This window comes from Eubalaena glacialis, chromosome 12, assembly GCF_028564815.1.
Source record: "Eubalaena glacialis isolate mEubGla1 chromosome 12, mEubGla1.1.hap2.+ XY, whole genome shotgun sequence".
In the NCBI taxonomy this organism is placed as follows: Eukaryota; Metazoa; Chordata; class Mammalia; order Artiodactyla; family Balaenidae; genus Eubalaena; species Eubalaena glacialis.
Genome location: NC_083727.1, coordinates 35,329,981 through 35,352,989, shown reverse-complemented (window position 1 = coordinate 35,352,989; position 23,009 = coordinate 35,329,981). Strand labels below are relative to the sequence as shown.

The following is a 23,009-nucleotide window of genomic DNA, read 5'->3' as shown; positions in this document are numbered from 1 at the left end:
CATTCCAAGGATGAGTCTGGAAAGAGTTAAACCTCTCGCCTAAGACTGGATGGATATATAGTGGCCTTGGGGATTCTACCTGTATGTGTCTCAGGCCAAGCCAAATATCTGGGAGTCACCTTTCAGATTCCTCTTTCCTTTCACCTCCCATGCACTTCAGCAAAAAACAATATTATTTCTTACAAGGAAGACCACAGAGAGTCTTGAGAAAGATTTCTCCATGTGCAAGCAGAGAGGGGGAGTAGCTGCTTCTGGAGGAGGGACAAAAAACTCCTTTTGGCCCCTTCTCTCTTATTCTTTTATGGAACAAAAGCCCTAATCTCTGTGTGTGGGAATAATATGGCAACAAACTGTCACTCTCAGGACACTGGGAGAAGGTAAGATAAAAACTGTGTAAACATGGGGAAAGGGGAATACATGGCAGAAGGCCTAAAACTAGAACAAGAGGAGGGTGAATAGCACTTTTGCACCTAGATGACCTAAGTTCCAATAGCTCAGAATTCAATGTAGCCTGTCTTTGTACAAAAATAAATTAATATTTATTATTCCTTTTTGGTATGTTGCCATGTTCAAAATTTTTTTTGAAGCATATAAAGTCAAAGAAATGAATGTACTTCCAAGCTGGAAAGAAATTAGCACCAGACTCAGATATCGAAGATTGATATGTTAAAGTCCCTAATGGAAGAGTTGGTCAACATACGAGATCATACCGCTAATTTCAGCAAAGGGATAGAAACCTTAAGAAATAAGAAATGGAAATGTTAACAGAGATGAGGAATGTCTATGAAAGGTATATCAATATCTCATTAATATACTTTGCTGAGGCAAAAAAAATTGGTGAACTTGAAAATAGGTGAATAGAAATTACCAAAACATATATGAATAAAAGATAGGGAAAAATAGAAAAGAAAAAAGAGAATGAGGCAGAAGAAATATTTGAAATATTAATGACTCAGAATTTTCCAAAATTAATGACACACATAGAACTACAAACCCATGAAGTACAGAAAACACCAAACAGGATGCATAAATTTTAAAAAATAATTAGCATATTATATGCAAACTGATGAAAACAAAGAAAACTCCTGAAAGTATCCAGAGGAAAAAAAGAAACATTACGTACTGTACTCTTCAGAGTAACTGAACTTTTTTACATTGGCCTATTCAGAATATATTCAGAATACATCTCATTTCTTAAAGGCAAATGAAATTAAGTCCACTGAAAGTGTATCTATTGTATGCAAAGCAATGTGCTGAATCATGGAAGATTTGTGAGAATAGAACTTGAGCTGATTGAAAAAAAGTACAATAGGGTAAAGTGGAGATGAGAAGGAGAAAGCTACAATCAAACATAAAGTGTGAAAACAGCAAATGGATTGTTCAAAGGGACAGTGGATGAGGTATTTTTCTGTAACGAAGATAGTTGGATAAGGTTGAAAAGCTGACAGGTGATCAAAACATTGTACTCTGGACTTGGTTAAGTGGAGAGCAGGGTTTATAGTAATATCTTGAGTGGTGTCATAACAAGATCAAAACAGTGCCATGAGATCTTATTCTGAATGCACTGCATAAGATGGATTGGATCAGGAGGGACAAGAATTCGGGGCAGCAGTACCCAAACTTTGCAGTGTTCCAGGAATGGAGTGATAGCTCTTAGAATTAGGTAACTTTTAAAAAATGGAAAATTTAAAGAGATAACCAATAAGACTTGTAGAAAGCTGGTGGAGATTGTAGGGACAGTGCCCTCAATCAAGGGGTAAGAGGTAATCAAAATCATGTGTAGATGTGATTTATCTCGCACTTTCTTCTCTTCTGGGGTTTCAAACAGGGTGTCTAGTGATATTCTCCTCTTGTGGCTCTAGATCTCACAAAAAGTTAATGTTTAACCTGCATACCCGGTCAAGGAGTTCAGGGTACATCTTTGTTTTAAATATGTTTCTAGTGTATAATTTTCAAGTATATCCATGTCCTTGTTCCAATGAAGATGCAGTTTTGGTGTTTTGTTTTGTTTTTATTTTGGTTTTGGTTTTTGCTTCTTTCCCTTTATATTTCATTCCATAGTAGAGGGAATAAAGACAATTTTACAAAGGAGTTAATAATAACCCATTTCAGACAAAAAGTATAACCAAGGAATATTTAATCAGGAAAAATATAGCCTATCTGCCATACTATTACACTTGTATAAATATAACACGTGTAATTAAAATATTAACTATAAAAATATTTTACATGCTCTTAAGTATAAACCAGTTAAATATTTAGGGATACCTTATTTTATTTTATTTGTTTTTTAAAATTAATTTTCATTGGAGTAGAGATACTTTATTTTAGAAACGTTGAGTATACTTTCTGTTTCTGACAGTTCAAAAAATTTTATTGATTAGTAGGACTCTTCATGTGTGAACAAAAAGCCATGTGCTTTGCATACAAAAAACTCTAAATCTTTCTACTCTTCGACCAAGGGTGGGGAATAGAAGAAGGATGAAAGTATGGCTCCATAGTTCTCGGGGATCTAGCTTTGCATTCTACCATTCCCAAGATAGTATCATTGTCCTTAAGTGTCGAGATGGAATTTTAGCCATCACTTTCACAATCCAAACCACAACACAGATGAAGGGATAAGGAAGTGGCATGTCCTCTTCTTTTAAGGGACATGTGGGCACCATTTCCATTTATGTTCCAGTGGCCAGCAGTTAGTAACGTGGTTGCTTGGGCCAGGGATACTGGAAATGTAGTCTTAATTCTGGTTGTCCATGTTCCTAACTAAAATTCTAAGGAAGAAGGAAAATTGGAAATTAACTAGGAATTTTTGCCGACAAACTGGCTTGGTCTATTGGATACACAGGCACACTTCAAGCTTCTCCCTTGCAACAGAAACTTCTATTAAGTGGATCTTTCATATATTTTTCATAAATCCTAGTATATCAACATTCATATTTACTGTGCAATATATTAAAGCTTTTTTTTGAGAAGGAAGTACTCTAATATCATATGTGATATATTTTTAAATCATAATTTAGGCTCGGGAACTCCTGGAAGGTGTCTGTAGTTTTATCTATAATATTATAGGCCATCCTATCCTAAGCTATTCTTTAGGTTCTGATGCAGGAGTTCCAAAATTCAACTATTTTATATGTTAGCCAATATATCAATTTCATGTACATTACCCACCCCCAAACACTAGTTGAATAGCTTTTGTATGGAGAAAACTCAGCCCTTTTAGAGGATTCCATTCCTTTATAATGAAATTGTAATCACCAGGATTTTTTTTTTATATTAGTTGAAAATTACACCTGAAATTAGAATCGGTTAGACTTTGTCTTTCCCTCTGGAATCTAGAGATAAGTGATTCAGTATGGGAGCTAGCAGTTTTCATATTCAATAAATATACTAACTAAATGTATAAAAAGTTTTTTCTTAGTCTTTGGTGAGAGATAAACTAATGGGCATCTGAAGGTTTTCCATCAGGGACCTATGATCAAACATTCTCTAGAAGTACTCACAGGACTCAGCATGTAGTTATACTCATGGATAAGATTCTCTACAGTGATGTAGTAGGATATGCAGCTGAACCCTAAGGGAAAAGACACAGGCAGAGTCTAGAGGAATGCATGTGTAGGTTTCCAGGTATGCTCTCTCCCTCCCGTGAGAGGTCACACAGGGTACACTTTCACCACGGCAACAAACGTGCAGCAACATATGTGTGATGTTTCCACCCAGGGATGCCCATTAAAAGCTCAGTGCCCAAGATGTTTATGGGGGGCTAGTCACATAGGCATCCTCTGGTTTACTAGGGGGCTGGTCACATATGAAAATTCCAGACTCTACAAGGGAGCAGGTGTTTCACACATACCTTATTGTTTGCACAGTCTAGGTACAGTTAATCACCTTGTCACTTAGCTGTAGAGTGGGAACTTTGAGAGCCAAGTACACAAATGCCAGCCAAGGGTCAACCTTGCCAGCAGGTTTTTCTTATAATAGCAATCTCAGGTTTGCTATGTAAACTCTTTTCTGCAAAGATAAGTAAGTTCCATGTCTTTATATTTCTAGATGAATAAGGTCAAGACAGATGTGTAGGAGTGTGCTTAACTTCATAGGCATTAAAGGACAATGTAAATATAGTAGCAGTTTCCTAAAAGTGTTTAAAATATTGACTCATTCAACATTAAAATTTTCAACAGCTTTTTTCAACTGTCATGTGAATAACATATTGATGATGTTATTAAACAAGGGAAGCCCCCCATTTTTTTCATTTCCTTTTTTTAAATTGAAGTATAGTTGATGTACAATATTATATTAGTTTCAGGTATACAACATAGTGATTCAACATTTTTATAGATTATACTCAATTTAAATTTATTACAAAATAATAGCTATATTTATATATATATATATATACTGTGCTATATTATATGATCTTGTTGATTATTTATTTTATACATAGTAGTTTGTATCTTTTAATTCCCTACCTCGAACTGCCCCCCTTCCCTTCCCTCTCCCTTCTGGTATCCTCTAGTTTGTTCTCTTTACCTGGGGAAGCAGCCTGTTTTCACTGGTAAGACTTTCCCAGGGAAGGACTATCATCTCCAGGAAAAAGAACAGAGATTTGATATGCTAGGATATAAGCAAATACCATGACTTCTTCCTCCACGTCCCAATAAAAGCTCTGCCACAGTCTCCACCCCCAGCTCTGGCGTGATGGCTTTCCTTCCTCCTTGGGCCTGTGCACTAGTTGGTTGCATTTCTGTTTCTTTAGCAGGAGCTTTCAGTCTCTCAGATCTGTATCCCCCCCTGTGGAGCGAGAGTCCTGGTCAGTTCAGTGACTACAGGGTGGAGAATGGAAAGTATGTTATTGATCCCTGGGTATACTCTAAGAGAATGGGGATGTATAAAATCCTCATGAACAAAACAGCCAGTTATTTTGAAAAATTTGCACCAGATAATGAACAAAATTTTTTATGGGGATTGCCTTTGCAGCATGGCTGGCAATATACTACAGGTAAGAATGACCCTTGTTTTTATTCTAATGATCTTCCAATATAACCATGTTGTAATTGGGTAATGGAACTCTGTATACACCATAGCATGTCTTTGAAAATTGATTCTTTTCTTTTTCCTCTTTTCCCCTCATAACCCTTATTTTTCTACTGCTTCTCCTTCTCCTCCATCAATCTTTCTGTGTTGCCTGTTTTGACTAGAAACTGCAATGGGGCATATGGCATAGTTGCCAAACCCAAAAAGACTTCATATCCAACCTATTGGGCATTCTACAAATATTTATTGAACTCCTACTAGGTGCCAGACTCTATTCTAAGCCCTGGGATGAACAAAACAGTCAAGGAGATATGGATTAAAAGCAGAAGGTGATGTCAAATTAGTTTGAATTTCTTAAAGTTCTAACTATGATAACCTATACATGGAGATGGAGAGAAGCAGGAGTGGCACCTTGTTCATGAGGATGTTTCTCTGCAAAAGATTGATTCCTTTCAAAAATAAAATACATTCTAGTGTTTAGTTAGAAGATATGTTTGGGCCAAAGACTCACAAATTATAAGATATTTCGGCTGACGGAGAAGCTCATGAAACAGAGTGGTGCCTCCTTCACTCCATACTGATAACACCACCAATAAGGAAATTTGTTCTGTTCTGATGGAAAAAATATAGGGAGAAGATTAAGGTTTGTCTAAGATCTGAGGAGGAGTCACGTACAGGAGCTACTGAAGTTGGCAATTCATCCACCTTTGTCAGGTGATGTCTTGAGACTCAAACCAACTCCTATTTATCTGGCTTTCCTCAGAGTCAAAAAGATAGAGATCCAGGAGAAATCATTAGCACATAGTCCGCCATGGGAGGCACGCCAGACTCCGGGGCCTGGGGGCCAGCAGTAGATGGAGGGTGAATGCTTTTCTTATTCTTTCATTACATTCACATATTATGATCAAGCCTGACTAAACTCATCTAATGATGGGCTTATATGTCTCCAGCATTTTCTAAAAGCAGCTGTGGGGTGCGGGTAAGTAAGTATTGCAGACAGCTTCCCTGCTGTCAAAGACCTTACAACACAATTGAAACAGGAAAGGTATTAGAAATTAAACAGAGAACAATAAATAACAACTCTTTGTTAAAAATTAAAGTGCAAAACAAGGGACACAGTGGAGTCAGCTGGAGTAATCAGAAAAAAAATGCATTTGAACTGAGATTTGAAATGTGGACAGAATTTCACTGTGGAAAGAGAAACAAAATCTGCTAAGGAATAAAAGAATGAACAAAAGCAGAGGTCCTCGCGTGTAGCTGCACGTTGAAAACAACTACCTAGTTTTTAAAAATATCAATGCCTAGGTCCACCACCAGAAATTCTATTCTAATTTAATAATACGGAAAATTAAGCTACAGAACAGAGCCTGGAAATAGCATGGCATAGGTATATGTGACTGAGTGCAGGTGTGTGTGCATGCATGCGTGCGTGTGCAGCCTGAGGAATAATCAATTAGGAAAACTCACACTTGTAATATTCATGCAGGTTAACAGCATTAACAAGTTCTTTATCAATCATTGCTTTGAGAACGATTAGGTTAGGAAAAGGAGAATAATCACAAAAGCAAATAATATTCAAAACAGATAACCCAAAAGTGGAATACTGTGGTGATGTTAGATGAAGGAATAGAAATTGGTTCTGAGATGGGAAATGAAGGGTAAAGAGTGATCGGAAGATAAACACAAGTCATCAGAAGAGAAATGTTTGTGCATCTTTGCAAACAAACTGCGCCTAGGTAAGGGACAATTATTACCATCTTCAAAATGTGCATAATAAATAATCCATGCATCCTCTCTCTTCTAGGCAGATTAGTTGATCCCAGCCGAAGGACAGACTGTGGCTATGACTCTGGAGATCGTTTGTGCATCTCTGTGGACAGTTGGTGGGCTGGTATGTTCATTTAATAGCAAAATAGGTAATAACCTTCCTGCAAAGAAAATATTCAACCTAAAATCTGAGGGACAGAGACAAAACAAAAACAGCACTATTCCTCTGTAAAAAGGAATTTACTTCATCATGTACCTTGTGGCCTTTATGTCACATTCTAGGATTTATGGCCACAATTTCAATAATGATTCCTTTGGACATATTTCACACGGGGACTGAATTGAGGAACAGCAAAGGACAACGGCCTTTGAACGACCAGCATTGGCAGTTAGATGGGAGGTCCCACTAGCCAGAGGAGTCTCCAAGGACGAGGAAGGATGAGAAAGGAGAGGACAAGAAAATAATGCTTTCTTCTCATTTTGCTCAGATAAAATGTGTTTAACTTTGAAACTCATAAAAATGTCAGAGATTAATCTACCACAAATCGTTCTATCAATCAGTAATCTAAGGCCTCTGTCGGATATTTAATACTAAAATAATTAGAAGGTAGTTTCTAATTCTTTAACCTTATTTTGTATTTTAGTAGTGAAATTAATTTACACACACTTTCTTAGAGATATTTCCCAATAATTAGAAACAAGGTCACATTAAATTTCACTTTCTTGCAGTGACACACATCATATACACCTTTACCTATTTTTCTCATAGGATACCAATGGAGTATTTTCAAAGACTCACAAATAGTCATGACTACAGATCTAGAATTCAGGCTTCTTTTGTCTCACATGGACTCCATAGTTTGGAGTATAAGCCTGCTACCCTGGGGCGTAGGACTGCATTCAAAATACATGTCTATGATGAAAAATGTTCTACATCACCAGTGGGAATCAGTACAACAAGCTTTACAGTCAACTATATCATGATGTCTAAATTTGCTGGAATAGGTTTCATTTAGAGAGAAATTTAAAAAATCTTAATTCAGTGTTAATTTAATTATCCAAAGATCTATTGCCAACACTTACCCAATATTTTTGCTTTAAAGACCTAACGTAAGGCAAGGACTTTGTGACGTCATGGTTGCACATTAAACTTGGTTAAATAAAATACAAAATATCAATCCTATAACCATATTAAGATAATTTAGAAAAAAATCACATTTCATGGTAAAACCTCAGCTAGAGGTGTTGTATCATTCTGTGCATAAGTAGATATCTTTCTTCCATTTTTACATAATGCTTTGAAAAATGAATGGTACCAAATTCATTAAAATTACTTTTTGTTTTAAAATATTGTAGTCAACTATTTTAACCCATATTCATTTCCAATTGTAGAGTTATTAACAGAAACATGTTAAAGTTATGTATATGATCCTTAGGGAGATTTTCAATATTTTGCAGTGACTTTTTTTCATGTTCCTGCATCTGTGAGTTTTTGCTTAATGGTTTACAGATTACTTTAAAATATCCTCTATCACATTTGTTAGTGCTTGTGGTAATAATAAGTATTTTGCAATTACAGATATAAATTACTTTCTATGTGCACTACCCTTCCTTGCTGCGGTTGATTCTGGCATAATGGGGATATCATCAGATCAAGTCCTGCTTTTGCCACCGCCGAAGGACCAGACAAAGTTTTGTCTTAATATTTCTAGTTGTCAGTCATCCTTTCCTAAGACGATGAACAAGTGGAATGCCCTTTACAAGGTGCCTTTATTAAGTTTTATAATTTATTCTCTTAGGAGGTGGTAAGAGAATTTCTTTTTCTTTTTTTTGTATAATGCTTTCTGTTTAGGTTTTTGTGTGCATTATATGCTATAAAAATGTAAAATTTTATGCCAGTTATATTAATATCATTACATTACAGCAGGGCATTACATGTCATTTACACCCTCTGAACCAATGCAGCATTAACAGAAAATCTATCCACTCTTCTCACCCTAAATAAGCCATACATAAATGTGAGAGCACATAGGATGTCTCACTGAATGAAAGGATTATTCTGGTAATTGAACCTTCAAGTCAACTGAGCAATAACACTTGGGAGAAATATGATTATGGAGTTGGTTTTAGAATAGTCAATTAACTTATTTCAAGTGATTTGATAAGCGGTCACAAATAGGTATAACTAAACAATTATGTGGCAATCAAAACCAAATATTCAGTGACCAAAATAAAATACATTGGTTAAGCACAGTCATGAACCAAAATCAATGCTAAAATATAGATGTACTAGTTCTACAGATTATTAGTTCATTTTTAAAGATGTGATTAAATTAAATATTCTGGTAATTTCCCTCTTTTCTTAATGTTAAACTTTTGTGGTAATTTCAACTATGGTAGCAGAAAAACAACTGATAAACAAAAAGTAAAGTTCTCTTGGTCAGTATAAAATACTGACTTTTGGGAAAACACATGCAGTTCGTCTCTTATAGATGCACTCAATATTACTACTAATAATAGATAATTATTATAGTCTTTACAGAGTGTTAGTTACTAATGGCTTACACAAATTAATCCATAGAAACAAAATTTTCCTGCCATGTAGAATATTGTTAAATTGTAAATGTGAACAAAATTAAATTGTAGAGAAGAATTGTTATAGTTGCTCAAATATGAATAAATTTCTTCTCTTTACTATAGCGTTTGCAGTCACCTTCTAGTAGCTTTGATGACTTGTTGAAGTACTTGTGGGATGCACATCTCTCAGCCTTGAAAGATGCTTACAAAATTTTTGAAGATAGGTAAGAATGGATCCCAAGTTATTTCTACTTAATATGGCAAATAATTTTTCGTCTTATTTATGCCTTTTTATTCATTTTCTAATATCAATCTTCCTATTAAATATTATATTTAATCATTGGGGATTTTAATGATGATGTGTGATTATTTTAGTATGATCAGGATTAAAAATTGTTTTATGAAGAAGGGGCAAAAATTTGAGAAGAAAAATCTTGTACCAACCAACCAACCAACCAACCAACCAACCAAAAAAACATACAACCAATTTCTCTCTATTAAAAAAAAAAAAACAAAAGAAATTATCACTGTTTGTTTTAATCATAGGCACATAATATGGTAGCTACATACTTGGGGAAGAAAATTAAGTAACATCAGGGTTTGCATACAAAATAGCCTAGAAGATTATCAAGTCACTCCACAGGTACACTTAGAAGTATTATACACCTAGATGTGAGAGTGTAAGAATGATTTGTGTTAAGATGTGAATAGCACTGTATTAGTTAGTGTTCTTCACAGAGACAGACCCAATAGAAGATGATAGATTTATAGATGATAGATGATAGATAGATATAGATTTTTTGTAAGGAACTGGCTCCTATGACTATGGAGGGTGGCAAATCTATAATTTGCAAAGCCAATGTCCAGTTCAAGTAAAAAGGCTGCAGCTGCTATAGAACCAGGAAGAGCCTATGTCTCAGTTTGAAGGCCATCAGCCAAGAGAATTCTCTCTTACTCACTGAAAGATTAATTTTTTGTTCTAGTCAGGCTTTCAACTGATTGGAGGAAGCCTATCCACATTATAGAGGGCAAGTTGCTTTACTCCGTCTACAGATTTATATGGTAATATCTTCCAAAAATACCCTCACAGAAATACCCAAAATAATGTTTGACCAAATATCTGGGCACCCTGTGGCCCAGTCAAGTTGGTGCATAAAATCAATGGTTACAGATGCTATTTAGGGGGTGGAGTCAATCCCCAAGAGTGAAGTATGGGCTAGAAATCTGGGTATAGTATAAAACAGGAACAACAACAACCACAAAAATCAGGGCTCATTGGCATTATACAAGCAAATTTGTAAATCCAGGCAAGAATGTTGGGTACCTCATATTCCACTGGTTGTTGTCTGTCTCACAAACTCCATCATCCAATAAGGTAAATAAATCACCTGATTAGCAGATTCACAGCATATGTCCTCCTTTACCTATTGGTTCCAACAACTAGGTATTAAATTGGGCAATCCAAACAGTGATAAACTCAGTTTTCTCATCTTTGAACTTGTAATAATAACAGTACATACTACATAGGGTAATTTTGGGGATTAAATCTATCTATGCATCATGCTTAACATACCACTGTCACATGAGAAGCAGTCAATGTAAAGTAACTATTATCATCACAAGAGGCAGTAGAGGGCAGTTGTAAAGAACATGAGCTTTAAAGCCAAGTTGCTAGGGTTTCAGTCCTGACTCTGCAATTAATTAGATGTGTGGCCCTGTATTGCATCCAGTTTTTCTCACAAGAATGTGAGGCACAATCAACAGCCATTAACCCTCAGCGTCATAGGACAGTAAGCGTTGATTACTCATGTGCCTGAGGCTTAGCTGGGCAGCTCTGCGGATCTTTCCTGGGCTCATGTCATGTTGGCTGATTTTTACCGGCCCCACAGGGGTGAGTGGGAAAGCTCAGCTCTGCTCCACTTGTCTCTCGTTCTCCATCAGGCAAGCCTGGGTGCTCTTCACTGTGATGACAGAATAGCAAGAGAGAGAAACCAAGTATGAAAATGCATTTTAAGCTTATGCTGTGTCAAGGGGGCTAATATATATTTTTTAATTTTTAATTGAAGTATAGTTGATTGACAATATTGTGTTTGTTTTAGGTATACAGCAAGGTAATTTGGTTTTATACATATATGTATATAAATATATATATATTTATATACATGTATATGTACATATATATATATTTATATACATGTATATGTACATATACATACATATGTATCTACATTCTTTTTTATTCTTTTCCATTATAGTTTATTACAAGATATTGAATATAGTCCCCTGTGCTATACAGCAAATCCTTGTTTATCTATTTTATACATGGTAGTATGCATCTGCGGAAGGGGCACTGGAAAATGACATGCCAAAAAACAGGGACATAGAGAGTATTGAAGAATTGAGGCCATGTTTACAATCTGTACAGCCTGGGGAACTTCCTTAAAACCTCATGAGTTACTTTCTTTAGGTAAAAATAAATACTAGGAGTTGTTTCTTTACATGAGGCAATACTGAACCCTGTGTAGTCTACATATACTTAAATAAAACTCTGTGGTCCTGGATCCTCAGATTGGCTGGTACATGTATATATTTTATGTTTTAAAATATATTTTCAATTAAAATGAGCCTTTTAAGGTGTATTTTTCTTTTTGCTTGGACATAATTTAACTGACTTATTGGTTGAATTGTTCAATAGCACATTCAATAGAATAATGTGAAAGGCTTCCATTGAATTTCACTTGTGCTCCTATGGCCTCTGTGTCTTGATCTGGTGCCCACATCCCTTTCCCCCTTTCCTAGTGTTGCTGACTCCCTTGCAATTTGTTTAATCCATTGTTACTAGGGCTACGTGGCTATTGGTCAAAATCCTTATGCATTCACATTTCCTTTAATCCTTACTTCATAATCAGCTGTGATGTGACTAAAAATAGTCAACTGTGAATCCAAACCAAACTCTTCTCTCATTAAGAGCACACCGTATGCAGTCTTCCACTTCTGGGTGTTAGAGGCAGGAAGGAGCCTGTGTGCATGTGAGCGAAACACAGCAAGGTTTCTTCTCTGGGTTATGTTATGATTTGCTTAACATTGACAAACATGATGCAAATGTTTTCTGTTTAATAGACCCTACATATGTACTTTGGAAACAGAAAAATTAGAATATAACCTAATTACTAGAAAATTGAATATAATCTAACGAGAAAACAAACTTTTAAATATATGAGTAATATAGTGCTTTGGGAATATAGTGGAGTAGGAAATAGTTGATTCCACCTCAGGTGGGATGGCAAACTTTGTGAAGGAGGTGACACCTATGATGAGACTTAAAAGAGAATGTAGCTGGTGAGCAAAGCAGGGAGTAGACAGTGTTTCAGGGGGAACAACTTTGTTCAAAACCTGCAAGTTGTTCAGCAGTGGGTGGGGACAGGAGCCATGAATTATATAGTTACAAAACTAATTACTACACCCTAACCTTTCCACTGTAATAACTTGTTCCCCAAATAGGTGAGAGTTTGGTTTCCCAGCAGATTTCCTCCACTAGAAAAAAACACCCCATGTATTCAGAAAATCAGACATCTGTCTCTCTAGGATGCTCAGTGTTTTAGGGGTCTCCTGACCCCAGGAAATCAACAGTTTTACTAAGGATGTCTGAGTCTAGCAGAGATTTTATCTTGGAAACTTTGATTTTTATCTGCACATTTCTACTACTTAGTCATAGTCTAACACCTGGTTATATGATTCGCAAGGTATAAGGTATCTGGTTAATAGAGATAAAAAACTCAAAATAAAACATATACAACTGATGGGATGGTCCTTTCCAAATTTAAAATTTTAATTACTTATATCTTCAAAGGCAGGCACTCACATTCTAAAACTAAAAACTACATTCTTAGTTTGTTGGCAGAAGGTGATCTTTCCTAGAAAATGACGAGGCTGAAATTCTGAGTGGAGTAATTATAATTGTACATGTTTCCACTTGTCTTTTAGGTTAGAATATTATTCTAAACCAGAAGCAGATTTTGGAAGAGATTGGTGTGTGGCTTTAGACTATTTAGCTGCAGCCTGCTTTCCTACAACCTTTATTCGAATATCTGAGTTCCAGAAGGGCCTGCCACCACGAGTGCTTGTTGATGGGGATAAAGCCCCCTTCATCAGTGACTTTACTGGCTTTCAGAACACAGTCCTGCTTGGTCTAAGTCTTCTTCACGAAGTGGATAACGCTACAGGTAAAGGCCTTATAAACAATACCTTAAAGAAAATCAATATTGTGTTGAATAGATAAAGGAAGAAATAATGATTATCAGAGATATATGTTGCTAAAGCACATACCCTCAAAGAAAGTCATGGTTTCTTAAGGGTATCCATTACACACATTTTGGTCCTTGCATTCATGGCTTGTCCTTTCTTATGGGTCCTGTTAGACTGCACCCCACAGTCCTGCAATCCTTGCAACAGCCCAGCCATGTCAGCTACAGAGACTTCAGCCATTTACTGCACAGGAAATCTTACGAAGTCAGAGGCAAAGGTCCTGGAGCGACACCCCACGGTGGTACAGTCAATAGCCGGCAGGACGCAGTAACAACCTTCCCTACACAGGGGAGGAGGAGGCTATCAGTTATAAGGGACGTGACATCAGAAGGGCTCCTTGGTTTCCAGGGGGATTGTTGGAATATGCCTCCCCTCAGCTCTTTGGGTTAGAAACTTGCGAGGGCCGCTCTTTTCTGTTGAGTACCCAACATACTGGAGCCGTTCTGGTCCGAGGACTATAGAACAATCATTAGCTGAGGGTTGAGATGATCACGAAGGTAGTTACTGATTAAAGTTTCAGCTTAGGAGGGGGAGGCAATCCTGCACATAAATTAAGGGTAAGGCAGTGCCGGGTGGAGCAAGGCATATACAGACAGCAAGAGAGCAGCCATCTTATGGGACCTGACCATACAGGTCCTTATTTACCCATGAGGCTACCAGACTACTTCATGTACTTTATTCATCTACAAACCCAGATATATTCTTTTTTTGTTGTTGTTGTTATAGTATTTTTTTTAAAGAAAAACCTTAATAACACTGTCAGATTTAGAAAAAAAGAAAAAGAAAACCTGCCGTGATTAATGAGAAAACTAGCAAACTGACTTATGTGAGTTCCCTCCATCCAGCCTTAGTAGTCATGGCAGAAGTATTCTGCTTCAGCCTCTCAATTATAAGGTTTCCTAGCAGAGTGAAAACCAGAAGAAATCTTTAACTGCAAGTTTGAATTACTACATCATCCTAATTTTCCAGACATGCTCTTATGCAGTGAACCAACTTAAAACATAATTAAAATATTAGTATTTTAAAAACAAAAAAATGAATCTGAAAGATTTAAAAGACATAAAAGCAAAGTAAACATTAAGCTATAAGTTTGTGAACTCTTATTTGCATTAAGTAGAGTAAAAAACCCAAACGTTTTAGGGGCTTCATGCAACTGAAGTCTTTTCTTGCTCCAGTAATGGTTCCAGGGCAGTGTTCTCAGTCCGTGGCCCCTTTCCTTCACACAATGAGTAGCAGACTGAAGATCCTTACATTTGTGGTTCTTCCAGCCCCTGGCCTCTACATTATTCACATTTCACCAGCAGAAAGACACTATAGTGTTGGAGAAAGCCTGGATATTTCTCTCACTTCATCTCATACTCTATTGGTATGAAATAGTCACATTGTCCCATATCTGGACGCAAAGGGGGCTAAGGAATTAAATTGTTGCCCAGGAACCACTCTTGTGTGACAAATCTACACCATGAAAGGAGATGCACGAATTTTAGGAGCCGCCTAGCCATCTCTGCCAAATTATTACACAGTATAATTGGATTCTAGGCCTGGATGGTATAAGCTGGCTCTTCCCTGTTAAGATGTAAAGGGTAAAGAACTGAGTCAAGAGTTGAAAGCCCTTGAAAGCTTGGAAGGCCCATACTACAATATTTTATTAAGAGATTCAATTTTATTGAAATTTAGCTTTGGATTTAATATGTGGTTTTGAGTTACTCTCACAAGAAAAAAATTGGTGATTAAATATTGAAAACTACTGATTTAAAAAAAAATAAACCTTGATAGCATAATTGTTTAGATATCACATAATAAGGCATTTACTATTATCTATCCATTAGTCTCATGGCCAACCACTCTCCACATTCCCACTGACACTCAGACTTCAGTAACAGTGCCAAAGGCCTTGGAATTTCCAAATAAGCAGAGGATAGGGAAAACATATATTAAAAGCAAAGCATAATTAAAATACAAATAGTGACATTTAAAAATGAACATTTTAAATTAATTCAATAGAAATACATATTTACATTCACAAAAATACTTTCAAAGTATCATTTAACACATTTTAGTCTCCAGAAGTATTTTATGATGTTCTTCACAAAGAACCTGAGTTAAATTCATTTGACTAAATAAGTAAAATCAGACTTTTCAGGCCTCAAGTTAGCTCTTTAACATTTTCACTGATGATAAGAATTGGCATGGAGGAGTTTTTTTATTTCTAATTATGTAAAATTCTCAACAACCTCTCCATCTTCAGTGGCATCAGCTTTTAATCCTTGACTACACATATTCTAACACTAGAGAACTCATATTAAAGCTGAGAAATAATATTAGGTAATAAATAAGTAGTAAGAAAAGAAAGCTTGCATAGGTTTTTTGTTTTTTCCATGGGTGATATTGAAAATAAACAATGAAGACTGAGTGAAGGTTCAAAACTGTCAGAAGCTAGATTCAAGGTAATGAAATTCAAAGTGCTTTAAAAACTTATTAAACTTTACGTTTCAAGGCTGAGGCCAGCTGACCCCTTCACTGCCCCCATCCTGACCAAGAAGGTCATTGCCTCATTCTCCTTTCTTTGAATGGGGACAACTGTTTGCTGAAGTGTGATGCGTGAAGAAGTGGGAGAAAATGAGCTTGGGCATCTCAAAAGCTTCAATTCAGAGAGCAACATAGGAGGCTCCTGAGCTTACCTCTTTCAATAGACACACCTAATCTAGGGCTACATACAAAACAATTCCTTCTGGAAAGAATCCAGAAACTAGCTGAGTGACTCCTACACATCAGGCGAATGAGAAAAAAATCCCACATTGAAACAGGAAGGAGGATCTGTGCTATAAACCCCACCCCTGGCACAGTGACACATGCCTTGGAGGGATCTTACAACTCCCAGATTCTCCCTGAGTAGTGAAGGGTTTGGATCTGGCATCTCAACTTTTAAGACTTCCACCTGAGAGATGGGCCGCGAAAACATCTAGCTTTGAAAGGCAACAGGGATTGCATCCATGAGACCCAGGAGGCTAAAGTGAACTAAGAGATACTTCTCAAAGGGCTTGTGCAAACTCACTGTGGCAAGCCCCTCAGAGCCCAAAGCAGAGGCAGCAGACTGAAATGGGCCCGGTCTTTCCATGAAAGAGACCTATTTGCTTATCTTAATAGCTGCAGACTGAACGGCAGTCCTCTAATTTAATACACATCAAGGGGCTGGCTACAATATTCTCCAGAGACTGGAAACCCATTGGGTGCCATCTTCACACTCTTCCTCTGTCTCACTCCAGATTGCTGATATATCCTGGAAAGGAACTTGTGCACACATTTGGTGCCCCACTTTTTTACAGCTGCCATGCAGGGGATACCCCTTGAGTGCCTGGCTGCGGTCTCCAGCAGAGTTTAAGTTCATGGATTCCACAGGACTGTAACAAACAAAAGCTATTGCCTGAGGATCCAGCTTACAATCAGCCTACATCTAGGTGCTACCTGAGATCCTCCCCTTTGGGACACTGACAGGTCTTGGCACACCCTCAATTACTGGGAGACACTAAGAACAACAAAAAAAATTGCTTAGACAATCACAAAGATTGAGAAACAACCAAGAGCTGGGTCAGGGTTAAATGATAAATTTCATGTCCTATACAAGGCCACTCCTTCAAGATAGGGAGGGATGGCTGTATTATACAATGCATAGAAATCAACACAGAAAGTCAAGAAATGTGAAGAAAAAGGGAATATGTTCCAAATGAAAGAACAAGATAACACCTCAGAAGAAAACCCCAATGAAACAGAGATAAGTGATTACCTGATAAAGAGTTCAAAATATTGGTCATGAAATGCTCACTGAGGTCAGGAGAACAATGCACGAACATTGTAAAGTAAAAAAGTAAAAGTAAAAAAATTTGACACAGAGAAAATACCAGACAGAAATCACAGAGCTGAAGAATACAATAACTGAACTGAAAAATTCAACAGAGGGGTTCAACAACAGACTGTTGAAGTGGAAGAAAGGATCAACGAACTCAAAGACAAGGCCATGAAATTCATCCAACTAAAGAAGCACGGAATTCCCTGGTGGTCCAGTGGTTAGGACTCTGTGCTTCCACTGATCTGCTGGGGGCATGGATTCGACCCTGGTCGGAGAACTAAGATCCCAGTGTGACCAAAAGGAAAAAAAAAAAAAAAAAATTAAACAGAGTAAAGATAGCTTAAGTTCCAAATAAAATGAACCTAAGGAGACCCACACCAAGATACATTATAATTAAATTATCAAAAGTTAAAGACAAGGACAGACTCTTAAAAATAACAGAAGAAAAACAACTTATTATGTAGAAAGGAACCTCCATAAGACTGTCAGCAGGTTTTTCAGCAGGAGATTTGCAAGCCAGAGGGAGTGGCACAATATATTCAAAGCGCTGAAAGAAAAAACCTGCCAAATAAGAATGCTCTACCTGGCAAAGCTGTTTGTCAGAATTGAACGCAGCTTTTTGAAGAAAAGCAAAAGCTGGAGTTCAACACCATGAAGCAGCCTTATAGGAAATGTTAAAGGGACTTTTTAAAGCTGAAACAAAAGGGTGCTAATTAGTAACAGGAAAACATATAAAATATGTCTCATTGATAAAGGTAAAATACAGTTAAATTCAGAATAATCTAATGTTGTAATGGTGGTGGGTTAATCATTTATGAATCTAGTATGAAGATTAAAAGACTAAAGAATAAAAATAACTATAACTACAATTACTTGTTAATGGGTACATAAGACAAGAGATGTCAATTGTGACACTGAGAACATAAAACTTGGGGGTGGGGGGTGAGAGTAAAAATGTAGAACTTTAGAATGTCTTCAAACAAGTTGTAGGCTTAAAGTAGACTGTTATAAATATAACATATTTTATGTAAGTCTCATGGTAACCACAAAGCAAAAATCTATAGTAGATACAAAAAAAGGTAAAGAGAAAGGAATCTAAGCATACCCTACAGAAAATCATCAATCACATAGAAAGAGAGCAAGAGAAGAAGAAAAGCACAAAGGAATTATAAAACAACCAGAAAACAATGAACAAAACGCAATAAGTCCATACCTATCAATAATTACTTTAACTGTCAATGGACTAAATTCTCCAATCAAAAGACATAGAATGGCTGAATGGATAAAAGGTAAGACCCAACTGTATGCTGCCTACAAGAGACTCACCTCAGCTTTAAGGAAACTCAGACTGAAAGTGAAGGGTTGGAAAAAGATACCCCATGCAAATGGAAACCAAAAGAAAGCTCAGGTCGCTATACTTATATCAGAAAAAATAGACTTTAAGACAAACATTGTAAGAAGAGACAAAGAGGATCAGTATATAATAATAAAGGTTCAATTCCACAGGAGGATATAACATTTGTAAATATTTATGCACCCAACATAGGAGGACCTAAATATATAAAGCACGTATTAACAGATCTGAAGGGAGAAATAAACAGCAAAAAAATAATACTAGGGGACTTCAACATATCAATAGATAGATCATCCAAGGAGAAAATCAATAATGAAACATCTAGGATTGAAGAGTATTTTGGAGATTATTAGAGTTTGCAAACCTCTGGCCCAATAATGGATCAAGGCATTTTCGTTTGGTCTACAAATACAAATATTTAAGATATCAAATTATTTGTGAAAATATAATAACGATAAATTTCATGAAAAGAATCTAAATTTCTGAGACTCTCCTAAAAACATTGTAATACAGGGTATGGTGGGCCCATATTTCTGCATGTCACCAAGTTCCTGAAGTTGAGTAGGAACTGCCTCTCCTTGAAATAGTTTTTATAGCTACCATCACTACTAATTTTCTTTTTTATTTTCTCTTTATTATTCTCCTTCTTCATCTCCACCCCAGATTTATCTTAAGGTGAAATTCCAGGATCCCTGAATTCCCTCCATGGGTTTTCACATGGCCAGGTCTGCAAACACCTGGCCCCAGTGAACAGCGTCCCATGGACACAGCAATCCTTGGGTGCACAGCTGCACAGTGCACAACTCCCACTACTAATTTTTTATATTTATCTAATTTCAAACATTTATGTTACCTTCCTAGTCTCTGTGGACATTAGCTTTCGCAGCCTCCAATATAAGTAATGACTAGTGTTATATATATGAGTTAAATCCCTCAAGGAATGAGTACTGGTAATTGTGCAGTACCAAAGATCACATTTTTTTTTGCCCGTATCCAAAATCAAAACCAGTCAAGACAAGCAAAGGAATGAGTGAATGGAACCTCAGCTTTAATGCTGGAAAACAACTGAAGAATATGATTTAGACATGCAGCAACAATGTTCTCCCTATTACATACCCCTACTCTAGACCTGGGAAAGGGCACCCAAGGGAAAGTTTGCAGAATAGGTCAGTATCCTAGTATCACTTCCTCACTAGTCTAGATGAGAAAAAGAGCTATTCCTGGATCTTAGGACTTTAGTGGATTAGCTCTAGCCAATTGAAAAGCATGAACTGAAGGCTCACACCCATTAATCAGGTAACATGCTTTATCTCCATGGAAAGGAGCAAAGGATGTTCATGAAAATAGCTCTTAATGGAAATTAAGCATGATCCTCCTATCCCCAAAGAGCCTAGGAAGAAAAAGAAGTATACCTGGGACCAAGTATTCTGGATACTGCCAAACTGTTACCTCTTGTACAGTAACAGATCTAACCTAAAATATTTCTTCTTTTCAAAAACTGTTTTTAAAACCCTAAATTATTTTCTCTTTATTTAAAATGCACTTTAATTACTGTACATTTTACTGATTTATTTTTAAGTATATTTAATATATTCAAACTTAAAAAGTCTAAGTGACACATCAAATGAAAATAAAAGTCTTCTTTACCATCTTTCTTCACTTGTATCTCTTGGTCTTCCACCTAATATTAAAAAATCAGTCCTTGGTGCAAATTTATTGAATTTTAAGAAATACTTAAAACAGTGCAAATAAATGAATAAATAAAACCTATGTTGTCTGTACAAATGAAATCATACTCACTGCTCTGCACTATACTTTTTACTAGAAAATCTTCATGGAGCTTTTTCTGTATCAGGACATATTGATCCAACCCACTCTGTTTAAATGATATGTAGTGTTTCATTTAATGAATATACCATAACTGTGGACATTATTTTCTGTTATAAGCTGGTAGCAATAATGTAACAATGGCATTTTATGTATATATTTCTTGCCATAATTTAGTATTTTACCAATAAATGTGTAGAAAGGAAATGTATTCAAGTTGATGGGTCATATATTGCCAAATGGTATTCAAAAAAATTTTCAGAGTTTACATTTTTGTTATAAAACTATGAATTAAGGTTCTTATTTTCTCCAACCTACTATCATATAGCAATTTCTATAATTTGTGTGTAATGTAGAAAGTGCTACTTCACTCTTACATGAATTTACAATTCTTTGTGTTTGTGTGCTTTTCCCAGTTTTCTGGTTAATTGCTTATATTTCTTACTGATTTTTGTATGAAGATCTGGTCAATTAATTTTAAATTTAAAAACTTTATGTGTATAATTATCATGTAATGTACATATATATTTGTATCCAAAATACATAGAATTTTATTTAAAATAAACATTTTAGCAAATGGGTATACATTTAAATTTACATGTAATTATTTTATATTTTTCCCAGATTCACTATCTTTGACTATATGGAAAATTTTAATGAAGACACAGGTTGCAAAGAAGCTAGCTCTAAAGATTTTTGAAGCAATCCTTGCAATCTTTAATCCAACGTTTCTGGAAATGATTAATGAATTAAAATGAACAATTCTAACAAATTGAGCAACAGTAATTTCAAAATTTAACACTATCATAATCATATAGTTTTCTTGTTTTTGGTGTTTTTGACTTATGCTCATTTGTTAGGATTTTGTTCATGCATTCCTAACTTTAAATTCAACTTCATGCAATGATTATTTTGCTCAATTAGTAATTCTTGATTTTTGAATTCATTAACACTTAAAATGTTTAGGATCTAAAGAAAATTGTATTAAGCTATCACAAATCACTACAAAATTAATAAACAGACAATAAACTTGTATGGCTCTTCTGTTGTTATCCTATGTAACCCGATTTCATGAAATTTAGAGCAATATGTCTCGCTGATTTATAACCAAAGTCCAGAACATTTTAAAATGAAGTACTGACATTCAATTAAAGTTTTAAAACTCATAAAACTGACCTGGCAAATAGAATATATAATTAGTTTGTTAGGGGGGTTTTTGTGTGTTTTCACAGACAACAAGTGTACAGCAATTAGGTAAGTTTCCCCTCCTTTGGTCCACACTTGATAATGAAAGCTTAAGGATCAAATTTCTCAAGGTTGCTCTCGTAGGAGGCAGTATCCACTGGCCAGGAGGTGGTGACTTGTAGAGCCACATGAAGCTTTCATATAAAGGTTTTCCCAGTGATAGGGACAGAGTAAAGGAACAAAGTAGGTCAGTTTCAGGGGGCTCCAAGGAGCTCCAGTTCTTTATGGCTCAGCGAAGAAAGAATTCAGTGAGAGGCAAAGTGATAAATAAGTGATTTATTAGAATAGGACACTTGTGAGGCTTACAAGCAGGCTAGCGAAAGGGTGCTGTGCCCTGAGAACTTAGTGGGCTACACTTCTATAATCAAAGGAAAAGTGGGGAGGGGAAAAAGACCACCTTCTTCCTCATTCTTGAGGAGATGTCATCGGTTCCTCCTCCACTTCAGGCGGGGGAGTTTTCTTGTCCCTATGTGGTCAAGCTGGGACTGTCATGGAGGAATGGAAATGAGCAAAAAGACGGTAACATATGCTAAAAATGGTTAATCATCTCAGGTTTTAGTATAATGTCACCTTTTCCTTATATTTTTGTTTTTAGTGTGTGCAGAGGGGTGTGCCCTAGTAATCATTAAATTGCTGAGCTCACTGGGCAGGATGTGGGTCTCATGCAACCATTGTTTTATTGTTTGGGGGCATGTCTCATGCTTCTGTTGCATGGTTTTGTTGCTATGCAAGCCTGCTTGCTTTGTGGTTAAGCAAACCTGCTGTCTTGAGTTACCATTAACATACAGGGGTCTCCCATACTTTTTTCTGTACTTACAATCCCCTAGCAGGATTAACTATTTAATTACCTACTTTTTTCCTTTACTCCGTCCCTATCACCAGGACTCATCCATAGACTAAATCTACCCACTAATGGGTAGAAAAAGAAATTAGATAAATTGGTTTGAATAATATGGGCATCAGAGTAGAAAAGATATAGTTTAAATCTCAGCTCTATTGTTTTCCAGGGTGAACTTGGGCAATTTTTCTAACCCCCTCCGTGCCTCAGTTTAG

The 23,009-nt window shown here is 36.2% G+C and overlaps 1 protein-coding gene across 1 annotated transcript; it reads left to right on the top strand.

The window, feature by feature from the left end:
• The first annotated feature begins 4,698 nt into the window (after positions 1–4,698).
• On the top strand, positions 4,699–21,469 carry C12H6orf58 (chromosome 12 C6orf58 homolog). Its single transcript, XM_061207204.1, has 6 exons — positions 4,699–4,999; positions 6,839–6,925; positions 8,381–8,565; positions 9,502–9,602; positions 13,363–13,601; positions 21,336–21,469. Exons 1-6 carry the CDS (start codon positions 4,699–4,701, stop codon positions 21,467–21,469), a joined length of 1,047 nt encoding a protein of 348 aa, XP_061063187.1.
• The last annotated feature ends 1,540 nt before the right edge of the window (positions 21,470–23,009 follow it).